At 34.9% G+C, this 13,629-nt stretch overlaps 1 protein-coding gene across 6 annotated transcripts in view; it reads left to right on the forward strand.

Annotated features, from left to right (window-relative positions):
• The window catches only part of RPS6KC1 (ribosomal protein S6 kinase C1), a 244,848-nt gene that overhangs the window by 55,382 nt on the left and 175,837 nt on the right, over positions 1–13,629 (forward strand). For 5 of the 6 annotated variants that reach the window (XR_016392839.1, XM_089909628.1, XM_089909646.1 and 2 more), the window contains one exon: positions 4,680–4,795. Coding sequence is in view for 4 of the 6 variants with exons in the window: in XM_089909628.1 (XP_089765754.1) it covers positions 4,680–4,795 (116 nt within the window). In the remaining 2 variants the exon portion in view is untranslated. Of the gene's footprint in view, positions 1–4,679; positions 4,796–4,838; positions 13,270–13,629 lie in introns of those variants that run through there. The other variant, XM_089909634.1, reaches the window with a different exon arrangement.

Genomic DNA, 13,629 nt, shown 5'->3' on the forward strand with positions numbered 1-13,629 from the left:
GAACGTTGGCCTCCCTCTTTTTCTTTTTACTCTGTGAATGAATTTTTAATACAGTTAAGAATTAGCACCAAGCTTTTCTGGCTAGTTTCTTACTGGTCAAGGATAACTTTTAGTTTTTTATAATCAGTTTTTGGTCACCGGCATTTGCATTTAAAAAAAGTTGTGAACGCTGCTTTCAGGAGGTGTTCTACTTAATTAAAAAAACATAGAGAAAATCTCAAAGGCAGCTTATAAATCAAAGAGAGAGACTTTATTTCCGATGCTTTACCAGCTTTGTTAGAAGGTTTTGGTTTAATTTTCCTTTTGCAGCTTTTAATAGCAGACCACTGTTCAGTAATTTGGAAGTGGTGGAGTGGCTTAAAGATAATATGTACATACTCACACACAAATAATATAGTATGTAATATTGTATAATAAACCTCAGGAAAAATTTGTTTTACATTTTCTATCACAATTACGTATAAATTTTCTACTCTGTTCACAGGAAAATAAAAAAATTTCCATTCCTGTGAATGGAAATTTAAAGCACTGTTAAGAGAAGCACCTGTTTATTAATTTCTCTTTGTTGTTGCCTTTTAAGGGAGGTTGATGATATTAAAAGATTAACAATTTGAGAATAGCCATTAGTGTGTTGTCTCCATTAGAATCTTGCTAACTCTTAATCTAATTTTCAAATTAGGTGGCTTTGTAACATATATTAGGGCCAGTAGTTACTGCATTAAAATTCATCTGCTTATCTTCGTGCTGCCAATACTGTTTTTTGTTGTTGTTATTTTGAAATATCTTAGGAACAAAGAAGTGAGCATGTTCTTTCATCATATTAGTTCTGATGATAGGATTCAGTGTAATTGAACCTTTTAATGCATTAGCCTTTAATTTTGCTTTTACTCCATTCTGAAAAATGTTCTATTTCATCTCTGCTTGTCCAAGTTTAGTGGAATAGAAATGCATAGATCAATAGAAATATAACAAAGACTTAAGCATTTAAATCTAGTTTAATAGGGAGGTGGGATGAGTCATTGATCACACTAGGATTAAAGCAGCTAAATTTTTATGTATTTGTTTCAGCCAGCAAATGAGACTTTTTTAGGATGTCATCAAATATTAGGAAGTTTTTCATTAAAATTTTTCAACAAGTTGTTGGTTCATTTAAAGATAATATCAGGTGGTCTTGTGGGTTGAAGCATAATATAATATGTGCATTTTCTGGATTTCTGTTCTGAGATTGCAGATGCTCACATAAATACTAATTTACAGGTACTGCAGTTTACTTTTTTGTTTAAAGGATAAAAATGTTGGACAATAATCATAAGCACCGATGCATACTTAATTTATTATTTAGGCAAAACAAGGAATAATGGACATTTAGCTGTCATTTTAACCTGTTTGGCCTGCGGTTTTTTCCCCAAGATTGAATATCTTAGATTGTTTTCAGGCCACAGAATTTGCTCTACATGTTAGGGCTCTTAGAAGTTTGTTTCCAGATAATATTATTGATAGGTATGCTAGCAGCGTCATTTAAGATGTGTTTTTTGTCATTGGAAGAATTTAATTTAATGTACTTGTTGCGTATGAACTGGGAACTAATAGGAAAGTAGATTTAACATAATGGATTATATTAGATTTGGTTACTTGTGACAAAACTTAAAACCAGATAGACGTCAATTTTTTTCTCATGGCATAAGCTCTGGAGGTAGGCTATGCAGGGCAGCATAGGAGGCAGGGCAGCTCCAAAATAATCAGGAATCCAAGCTCCTGCCTTGTTGCTATATCATTTTTAACCTCCCACATCATAGTCCTTCTTGGAAAGGGAAAAGGAGATAGAAGAAAAAGCGGGAGGTGGGGAGGTGAGGGTGTATATCAGTTGTCTCTTAAAGAGATTTCTGGTAATCTGCAAAATAACTATTGTTTATATGTTATTGGCCAGAATTTAGTCTGTGTCCACATGTAACTGCAAGGCAAGATGGAAATTATAGTTTTTTTTTTTTTCCCTGGGCCGCCATGTACCTAGTTAGAAATTGGGGATTATTTTACTTAGAAAGAAGGCGAGAACAGATATGGGGATAGCAGCTGGCTATCCCAAAGTAAATGAAGTAGCATACTGAATGTTAGGAATCCTCTAATTGATTGCCACTTGCCTGCTAACCTTTACTGGGCCTGGGCTCTTTGAGGATGCTGATACAAGTTACAGATCTTTTCCCTAGAAAAATGTATCTGTGGACATACGTGTGGAGTTTGGTAGGATTGTTGTAACCCATCCATTAAGCATAGGGGGTTGTTTATGGACCCACTGTTAAAATTTCCTTTTCTTTCTTTCTTTTTTTGGCTGTGTCGGGTCTGGCAGCATGTGGGATCTTCGTTGCGGCACGCAGGCTGCTCTCTAGTTGTGGTGTGCAGGTTTTCTCTTCTCTGGTTGTGGCGCGCAGGCTCCAGGGTGCGTGGGCTCTGTAGTTGTGGCATGCGTGTTCCAGAGCGCATGTGCTCTGTAGTTTGTGGCACGTGTGCTCTCTAGTTGTGGCATGCATGCTCAATAGTTGTGGTGCACGGCTTAGTTTCCCTGCAGCACGTGGGATCTTAGTTCCCCGACCTGGGATTGATTGGAAGGCGGATTCTTTACCACTGGACCACCAGGGAAGTCCCTAAAATTTCTTATCAGTGAAAGATGACTATCTTCTAGGATAGAATGTTCCACTGTAAGATAGTTCTTTGTGTTAGAAAGTATTTCTCTGCTTTTATTATTCACTCATACAGTCAACAAAAATATATTAGCATGTTCTGTATGCCAGACACTATGATGGTATTTGAAGATTTAAAGACACCATGATTGGTTTATTAAGTGCTTACTATGTGCCTGGTATGGAACTGCTCATTTTAAGTACATTTTAATGTACATTTAAGTACATTTTCTCCATTTTGTAAATTAGGAAATAATCTGCCTAAGATTTTATAGCTAGTGAATGATAGAGCAAGTAGTTTGAACCCAGGTCTAACTCTAAAACCATTTCTTTTAGTTATCATGAAGTAGACATTTCACCATAAGCATGAGACACATTGAGCTGAGGTATTTAGTGGTTCAGTTTCAAATTCTTGCCGTGGGTAGTATAACTAGGAATCTCTCTCTCTCTCTCTCTCTTTTTTATCTTTAGTTTGACAAGCATTTTTAATGTGATCATGCTACCTTGCTTATTTACATTCCATAGAAAAAACCTGTTCACTTTCTATAAAACATTGTTAACCATTTTAAGGTGATATCATGATTAAAATCAAAATGATTGAACCTCAATCTGTTATTTTCCACAAAGTCTACTTATTATGTCCAGTTTTTTAGCTGGGATATAGTATAATCTTACACATAAGGGCTGGTTTTAAGTTAAAGTATGTTGGATCAGATGTGACATTTCCTAGTTTAGAACATCTTTTTTGTAAATATGTGTTTTTACAATAGAGTTGAGCATTTTGAAACAGATTTCCCCATAAACAAGGGAGAGTAGAGAGTTGGCACAAATTTAGTTAGCACACCAAAATTTAATCATTAATTGTGTTTCTGAGTGGGTGGAAAATAGAGGTGATATTTTAAAAAGTTAGTAAAAAAATAAATTTCCTTACTTTATAGTTATATTAAATACTTGTTGAGCTACTGCAGGAAGTGTGGCACTGCAAAAGTAACCTCTTTTCTCTTTGTACTCTCAGATGTAGTTTAATGCTTTGACTAAAGCAAGTGAGGGCTCTGTTTTAGTCCATCTGTTTCTTTTTTTCCTCCCTTTCTTTCATTTGCTTCTTTGTAGTGATAACTGCAAAGAAGTTGACTTACTTCCAATAAGTTGTGGTGCCTATAACTAGGAATCTCTTTATACCTCAGTTTTCTATTAACATTTTGCGAAGCCACTTAAGTATGGGATGTGTTGCTCTTTTGATTTTGTATTTTTTTGAACCTAAATTGCAATCAGTATGATACATGGCATGTGACAAATGCCAACCGGTAATCTTATCTGAGAGTAGTACAAAATGGTCATATTTGAGAATGTCTTATCAGCATTCAAACTGTATATATCATTAAAAAAAATTCTTTGAAAACCACCTTTCGATCACCTTGCAAACCAGAGCTCACTGTGCTGTGTGTGTTCTCTTTTTTCTCACAAGTGCGCTTTCATGCACACTGACAGCATCACACATGGAATTTGGCTTGAAAGCTTTTTGCTTCAAGCTGAGGTTTTTGACCCCACTGACATACAGATGTTCTCGTAATTTTCTCTCTTCAGCTCCGTTTATAAATCAAAAAAGAGTGGGAAAGGGAAAATTATATGAGTAATTACAGTATTAAATTACTATAGAAAAGCATTTGAGTTCTTTATTAATTCTGCTTTCAACTTTAGTTTCAAATTAGCAGCCTCTTAAATGGTAAGTTTTTTATATTGACAGGCTTTAGATTATCACTGCATTATTTATTTACTAGTTGACACCTCTGCCTATTCTTTTATCAGAAACATTATTTTCTTTTTTGGTGGGAGCACTACTGATTCCAATTGTAGAGACTAGATTTGACTTCAGAAGTTTGCCTGATAAGCAGAGCAAATAGGCAGTGATAGGCCTGCTGCTGCTTTCTAAATTGTGAACATAAACTAACATAAATCAGTGTTTGATCTTTCTTTCCTTAAGTGTTGATTCTTATTTAATTCTAGGACGATTTGATGAAACTGTTATTGAAGAGAGGAGACAGTGTGCTGAAGATCTGCTACAGTTCTCTGCCAATATTCCTGCTCTTTATAACAGTAAACAGCTTGAAGATTTTTTCAAGGTTTGGTGTTCTTTCTAGAATATTTTGTATTTTATTAAATGTCTTTGTTTTCTAATTTGTAGTAAAGCAAGATTCAAGTTGTTTTTAAAACAAAATGTCATTTACTTTTGAATTTCATAATTCACTAAAGTAAGTAGAAGTTAATAGCTAAATAACAATGTCTATGGCATGTCTTCTGTTTCTCATGTAGAACTGTATATAATTTTCGATTCACAGATTTAAAAAAAATTGATGCTGAGGGTTTAGAGATTATCTAATTTACTCCATCATAATTGAAATACATTAAAATGTTTAAATATGATGAAACTCCAGTAGTTTTCTTCACTTTTTGAGGTGTCTTTCAGTAGTAGGCTTCTTTTCTGTTAGTCTATATTAAATTTGTTCTAATTAGACTAAGCTATGTAAAGATAGAACAAAAATAGTCACCGTACAACTTAAAGAGGTAGACTAGTACAAGTTGTATTACCACAGATGTTTGGATAGTAGTGTTTTAAGTTTCTTGACATGTAATGCCTTCATTCTGCGTTCATTATCATTTTAAATAATAATTTTCTAGCTTATTTTGTACTGAACCTGTGCTAGTTGTCGGTTAATATCAATGTCTTTATTTATAGTATTAATGTCTTTTCCTATTTCATTTAGCTGTCTAGAAAAAAGCTAGATGATTGTGCCATAATTATTTTTTCCCTTCTTTAACTAAAAATCTACTCAATTGTATATATGTCATTTCTTAGACCATATAGGCAGCAAGGTATATGAGGATCTTACAAAAGGATATACCAAAGGATCTACAAAAGGAATTTATTTTTTTATGACCTATTTTAGTTTACTGAAGGAAGTTGATCTTTTGAAAGATATTATAAACTTACGACTTAGACATAGAGTAGTAGAAAAGTTTGTAGTAACAATAAGGTTCTTGCTGATTGACTTAATTCTTAATTTTTCATTACTCTGCAAACGCGGTTGAGATGATAAATTTGGCTTCTGCTCATGACCTAATGCAGATATTTAGGATAAAAGGCCAAGTCACATTGATACAGTATTTAGCTCTTTACTAAATACAACTGTTTCTATGTGGCAGCGAATCTATGCTTTTAGAAAAAGGCAGCGTTATTTATTATTATTTTTTTAATTAATTTTTTTGGCTGCGTTGGGTCTTCGTTGCTGCACGTGGGCTTTCTCTAGTTGTGGCGAGCGGGCTTCTCATCGTGGTGGCTTCTCTTGCTGCGGAGCATGGGCTCTAGGCTTGCGGGCTTCAGTAGTTGTAGCACACGGGCTCAGTAGTTGTAGCACGTGGGCTCAGTAGTTGCGGCTCCCGGGCTCTAGTGCGCAGGCTCAGTAGTTGTGGTGCATAGGCTTAGTTGCTCTGTGGCATGTGGGATCTTCCTGGACCAGGGCTCAAACCTGTGTCCCTGCATTGGGAGGTGGGTTTTTAACCACTGTGCCACCAGGAAAATCCCATGGCAGCATTAGTAAGCAAGAAGAATATTGCTCTATAGAAATTGTGAAAGGCAGTCTTGGAAATTAACACATGCCAAGGGCTAAAAAAGGGATACAGAGGTCAGATCATAGACTGAACAATTTAAATGAAAGCTAGCTGCTCATTCTATTTCTTTTGGGTCTGGGAATTCCTAATTGTAACTGTTGCTGGAAGACACTTATTTTTAGGCTTTGTGGAATGAGAAACAAAAGGAAAGGAAGAAAAAATCGGGCAGTTTAAGAGAAGTCAAGCTAGTCTTGGAAAATATTTGGAAATATCTTAAGCAGTGTGCTTGCCAGGAGAGAAATACTGATTTGGTAATATCACAACAGTGATGCTTAGTTTCTTTACGTAGAGATCAGTAAATATGGTCTTTGAAGGTTATTTAGCTGCAGGTAAACAATAACAACAGCAAAACTCACCATATTATCTTAAACAAGAAAAGGGTTTATTTGTCTCATACAACAAAGTTTCTTTTTCCACATATATATATATATTTAAATTCAGGTATAGTTGATTTACAACATTATGTAAGTTTCAGGTGTACAACATAGTGATTCACAATTTTTAAAGGCTTTACTCCATTTATAATCATTATAAAATATTGGCTACATTCCCTGTGTTGTACAGTATATCCTGGTAGCTTATTTATTTTATAGATAGTAGTTTGTACCTCTGAATCCCTTACTCCTATTTTGTTCCTCCCCCTTTTCCTCTCCCCAATCATAATCACTGTTTCTCTCTATCCGAGTCTGTTTCTTTTTTGTTATATTCATCAGTTTGTTTTATTTTTTAAATTTCACATATGAGTGATATCATACTGTATTTGTCTTTCTCTTTCTGAGTTATTTCACTAAACATAACACCCTCCGAGTCCATCCATGTTGTTGCAAATGGCAAAATTTCATCCTTTTTTATGGCTGAGTAGTATTCTATTGTATATATACACATCACATCTTCTTTATCTGTTCATCTGTTGATGGACACTTAGGTTGCTTCTATATCTTGCCCATTGTAAATAATGCTACTCTGAACATTGGGGTGCATATATCTTTTTTTTAAACATCTTTGTTGGAGTATAATTGCTTTACAGTGCTGTATTAGTTTCTGCTGTATAACAAAGTGAATCAGCTATATGCATACTTATACCCCCATATCCCCTCCCTCTTGCCTCTCCCTCCCACCCTCCCTATCCCACCCCTCTAGATGGTCACAAAGCACCGAGCTGATCTCCCTGTGCCATGCAGCTGCTTCCCACTAGCTATCTATATTACATTTGGTAGTGTATATATGTCCATGCCACTCTCTCACTTCGTCCCAGCTTCCCCTTCCCCCTCCCCATGTCCTCAAGTCCATTCTCTATGTCTGTGTCTTTATTCCTGTCCTGCCCCTAGGTTCATCAGAACCATTTTTTTTTTAGATTGCATATATATATGTGTGTTAGCATACGGTATTTGTTCTCTTTCTGACTTACTTCACTCTGTATGACAGACTCTAGGTCCATCCACCTCACTACAGATCAAGATAGTATGGTACCGGCACAAAAACAGAAATATAGATCAATGGAACAGGATAGAAAGCCCAGAGATAAACCCACACACATATGGTCACCTTATCTTTGATAAAGGAGGCAAGAGTATACAATGGAGAAAAGAGAGCCTCTTCAATAAGTGGTGCTGGGAAAACTGGACAGCTACATGGAAAAGAATGAAATTAGAACACTCCCTAACACCATACACAAAAATAAACTCAAAATGGATTAAAGACCTAAATGTAAGGCCAGACACTATCAAACTCTTAGAGGAAAACATAGGCAGAACACTCTATGACATAAATCATGTATCTTTTTGAATTATGTTTTTGTTGTTTTTGGATGTATTGGAACTGCTGGGTCATATGGTAGTTCTGTTTTTAGTTTTTCGAGAAACCTCCACACTGTTTTCTTCAGTTGCAGCACCAATTTACATTCCCATCAGCAATGCACAGGGTTCCCTTTTATCCACATCCTTGCTAACATTATTTGTGGTCTTTTTGATGATAGCCATTCTGACGGGGTGAGGTGATGTCTCATTGTGATTTTGATTTGCATTTCTCTCATGATTAATGATGTTAAGCATCTTTTCATGTGCCTGTTGGCCATCTGTATGTCTTTGGAAAAATGTCTATTCAGGTCTTCTGCCCAGATTTTAATTGGGTTGACTGTTTTTTTGATGTTGAGTTGTATGAGCTCTTTATGTATTTTGGATATTAACCCCTTATTGGTCATATCATTTGCAAGTGTTTTCTCCCAGTCAGTAGGTTGTCTTCTCGTTTTGTTGATGGTTTGCTTTGCTATTCAAAAGCTTTTTAGTTTAATTAGGTCCCGTTTGTTTATTTTTGCTTTTGTTTCCTTTGCCTTTGGAAATGGATCCAAAAAATATTGCTATGATTTATGTCAAAGAATGTTCCACCTGTGTATTCTTCTAGGAGTTTTATAGTTTCCAGTCTAACATTTAAGTCTTTGATCCATTTTGAGTTTATTTCTGTATATGGTGTGAGAAAATGTTCTAATTTCATTTCATATAGAAAACATATATCAGGTAGATATTGAGCAGTGGAATTGCTGAGTCTTACGGTAAGTTTATGTTTTTAAGAAACTGCCAAACTGTTTTCCGAAGTGACTTCACCATTCCCCAGCAATGTATGAAGGCTCTGGTTCTTTTACAACCTCACCAGCACTTGGTATCGTGTGCTTTAAAAAATATAACTATGTGTATAATGATGTCTCACTGTAGTATTAATTTCAATTTCGTAACCTCACCAACACTTGGTATTGTGTGATTTTTTTTTTCTTTAATTTACTTTTGGCTGTGTTGGGTCTCCGTTGCTAGGTGCAGGCTTCCTCTAGTTGCAGCCAGCGGGGGCTACTCTTCGTTGTGATGCGTGGGCTCTAGGGCCTGCAGGCTTCAGTAGTTGTGGCACCCAGGCTTAGTTGCTCCGTGGCATGTGGGATCTTCCCGGAGCAGGGATCAAACCCGTGTCCCCTGCATTGGCAGGCAGAGTTCCAAATGTAATCTGGATACATGTTCTTTATTAGAGACGTGATTTGCAAATATTTTCTCCGAGTGTATGGCTTGTCTTTTCATTTTCTTAATGGTGTCATTTGATGTGCAAAAGTTTTTAGTTTTGATGAAGTATAATTTACCATTTTTTTTCTTTTCTAAATCATGCTTTTGTTGTCATATCTAAGACCTCTTTGATTAACCCAAAGTCAAGAGAATTTTCTCCTACATTCCTTTCTGGAAGTCTGTGATCCATTTTCAGTTAATTTTTGTGTATAGTATGAAGTAACAGTCTAAATTAATCTTTTGGCACTTGAATATCAAATAGTCTCAGCACTGTTTGTTGAAAAGACTATCCTTTCCCTATTGAAGTATGTTGGCACTGTTGCTGAAAAAGAATTGACTATACATGTAACGCTTTATTTCTGGACTTTTGACATCTTCTGTTGATCTATGTGCCTGTTCTTTTACCAGTACATACTCTTTTGATTACTGTAGCTTTATAATATGTTTTGAAATCAGAAAGTGTAAGTTTTCCCACTTTATTTGTATTTTTCAAAGATGTTACGGCAATTTTGATTCCTTTGAATTTTCATAAAATGTTTTAGTATCAGCTTGTCCATATCAACAGAAAATTCCGATGAAATTTTGATTGGAATTTTATTAAATCTGTAGTTCAGTTTGGGGAGGATTGTTATCTTAACAATATTGTCTTCTAATCTATGAACATGAAATAACTCACCATTTATTTGTGTTCTTTAATTTGTCTCAGCAATGTTTTGCCATTTTCAGGTATAAGTCTGGCATTTCTTTTGTTAAATTTATTACTAAATATTTTATTCTTTTGTTGCTATTATGAATGGAATTGTATTTTTTCATTTAGCATTATACTTTAAAGGTTTATCCATGTTATAGCCAGTATCCATACTTCATTCCTTTTTTTATACTTCTTATAATATTCCTTTGTATGGATCCATGGATATACCAAATTTAGTTTATCCATTCATCAGTTGTTGTACATATAGATTGTCTTCTCCTTTTGACTATTATGACTGATGCTGTTATGAATACTGGCATATAAGTTTTTGTGTGGACATATTTTTTCATTTCTCTTAGTTATATACCTAGGAGTGGAATTGATGTGGGAAGATTTTAAATTTCTAATTCAGTTCATTTTCTTGTTGTAGGTCTATTCTAATTTTCTCTTTCTTCTTGAATCAGCTTGTTAACTTGTATCTTCCTAGGAGTTTTCATCTAAATTCTATAATTTGTTCATAGTGTTCCTTCCAATGTTTTAAATTTCTATAGGTATGGTAGTGATGTCCCCTCTTTCATTCATGATTTTGGTAATTTGTGTCTTATCTATTTTTTCTTGACCTGTCTAGCTAAAAGTTTGATATTTTTGTTGATCTTTACAAAGGATTAACTTGGTTTCATTGATTTTTTTCTCTATTTTTCTATTTCATTTCACTGATTTCTGTTCTAAACTCTGTTTCCTTCCTTTCGCATGCTTTGGGTTTACTTTGCTCTTTATCTAATTCTTTAATTCCTTAAATCTGAAGCTTAAGTTATTGATTTGAGATGGTTCTTCTTGTCTAACAGGCATTTACAGCTATAAATTTTCTTCTTAGCATTGTTTGAGCCTCATCCCATAAATTTTGGTTTTATTTTCACTTTTATTCAGTTCAAAGTATTTTCTGATTACTTTTATGATTTTTCTGTTGACCCATTGGTTATTTGGAAACATGTTCTTTAATTTCCAAATATTTGTGGATTTCTTAAAGTTTCATCTGTTGTTGATTTCTAATTTTGTTTTCTTGTGGTTGTGGTCAGAAAATATACATTGTGGACTTCCCTGGTAGCTCAGTGGTTAAGAATCTGCCTGCCAATGCAAGGGACACAGGTTCGAGCTCTGGTCTGGGAAGATCCCACATGCCACGGAGCAACCAAGCCCGTGTGCCACAACTACTGAGCCTGCGCTCTAGAGCCCGCGAGCCACAACTACTGAGCCCACATGCCACAACTACTGAAGCCCGCGTGCCTAGAGCCCATGCTCCACACCAAGAGAAGCCACCGCAATGAGAAGTATGTGCACCGCAATGAAGAGTAGCCCCCACTCGCCGCAACTAGAGAAAGCCCACGCGTAACAGTGAAGACTCAACACAGCCAAAAATAAATAAATAAATTTATAAAAAGAAAAAAAAAGAAAATATACATTGTATGATTTCATTCCTTTAAAATTTACTGAGACCTGATTTATTCCCTAGCAACATTGAAAGGAGCATATATTTTGTTGTCAGGTGGAGTTTTATGTAAATATCTGTTAATTCAAGTTACTTGATAGTGTTGTCGTCTTCATCCTTGCTTATTTTCTGTCTAGTTGTTCTAGCAATTATTGAGATTGAAGTATTGAAGTCTCTAATTATTGTTGAATTTTCTATTTTTCTTTTCAGTTATGTTAATTTTTACTTTATTTTGGGGCTTTTTTGGCATAGAATGGTTATATCTTCCTGATGAATTGATTTTCTCAACCTTATGAAATGCCCCTCTTTCTAGTAATATTTATTGTCTTAAAGTCTGTTTTGTGTGATTTTAATATAGGCACTCTAGGTTTCTTACAGTTGCATGGTACTTTTCTTTTATTCTTTTGCTTTCAGTCTGTTTGTATTATTGAATCTAAAGGGTACTCTTACGTGCACTATATATAGTTTAAAAAAACTATATATAGTTTTTTTTATTCAGTAGGCAAATTGCTGTTGTTGATTGTGGTATTTAGTCCTTTTATATTTAACTATTGATAAGATTGAACTTTTGTCTGCCATTTTGCTATTTGTTATATGTCTCATATTTTTTGTTCTTTTGTTTTTCTACTTTATACCACCTTTTGTATTAAATAGGTATTGTTTATTATACCACTTAAACTCTTTTTTTTTAGGTGTGTGTTTTTAAAAGTTATATTCTTACTGTTTGCTCTAGGGATTAAAATATGCACTTTAACTTATGACAATTTACTTGAGAAGAATACTAACTTAATTCCAGTAAAATATAGAAAGTTTGCTCCATAGAGCTCTATTTACTCCTCCTTTTTTGTTATATTATCGTGTACCTCAAATGTAAACTGAACAATACAGTGTTATGATGCCTTTTCAAAGAGTTAAGGGAGGAAGAGAGAAGAACATATATTTATGTAGTCTTTTTATTTACCCTCATATTTCCTTTTTTTGGTGTTATTTGTTCAGGTAGATTTGAATTACCATATGTTGTCATTTCCTTTCATCTTGAAGGATTGTAGTTTCTTTTTTTGTGCAAGGCAGGTTTGCTAGCAATAGAGTCTCCCAGTCCTTGTCTGGAAATGTTTTTATTTACTCATCATTTTAAAAGAATAGTTTGCTGGATGTATAGAATTATTGATTGACAGTTCTTTTTAACAGTTTGAATTTATCATTCCTCTGTCTTTTGTCCTTTATTTTATTTTATTTTATTTTTGTGGTATGCGGGCCTCTCACTGTTGTGGCCTCTCCCGTTGCGGAGCACAGGCTCCAGACGCGCAGGCTCAGCGACCATGGCTCACGGGCCCAGCCGCTCTGCGGCATATGGGATCTTCCCGGACCGGGGCACGAACCCGTGTTCCCTGCATCGACAGGCGGACTCTCAACCACTGCGCCACCAGGGAAGCTCCCTTTATTGTTTTTTTATGTGAAGTCAGCTGTTAATTATACTGTAGTTCCAGTGTATAAGTCTTTTTCTGTTGCTTCTTTCTGAATTTAGCCTTTGTCTTTCAACCGTGACTAGCTGTTGCTCTGTTTCTGTTTATTTTATTTTGGGTTTAATTTATCTTCTTGTGTTTGTAGATTTAATATTTTTGTCAAATTTTGGAAGTTTTATGCCCTCACCTCTTCAAATATTCTTTTTCAGCCCTTTTTCCTCTCTCATGTGTGGTACTCCTATTACATGTAAGTTGGTATGCTTGATATTATCCCACAGCTCTCCCTGGTTCTCTGTTATTATTCAGTTTTTTTCTTATGATGTTCATATTGGATAGTTTCTGTTGATCTTCAAGTTCATTGGTTATTCTTCTTTCTCAAATGTATTGTTGAACTTCTCTAGAGAATTTAAAATTTTGTTACTATACTTTTCAACTCTAGGATTTTCATCTGGTTCTTTCTTTCTTAAAATTGAGATTAATTCACATTACATAAAATGCACCAATTAAGGCATACAGTTCAGTGTTTTTTAGTTTGTTCACAAGGTCATGAAACCATTATTACTATCTAATTTCAGAACATTTTTATCACCCCAAAAGAAACGTTATA

Source organism: Delphinapterus leucas, chromosome 1, assembly GCF_059928025.1.
Source record: "Delphinapterus leucas isolate spDelLeu-1000000601 "Yukka" chromosome 1, BTC_Dleu_Yukka2, whole genome shotgun sequence".
NCBI lineage: Eukaryota > Metazoa > Chordata > Mammalia > Artiodactyla > Monodontidae > Delphinapterus > Delphinapterus leucas.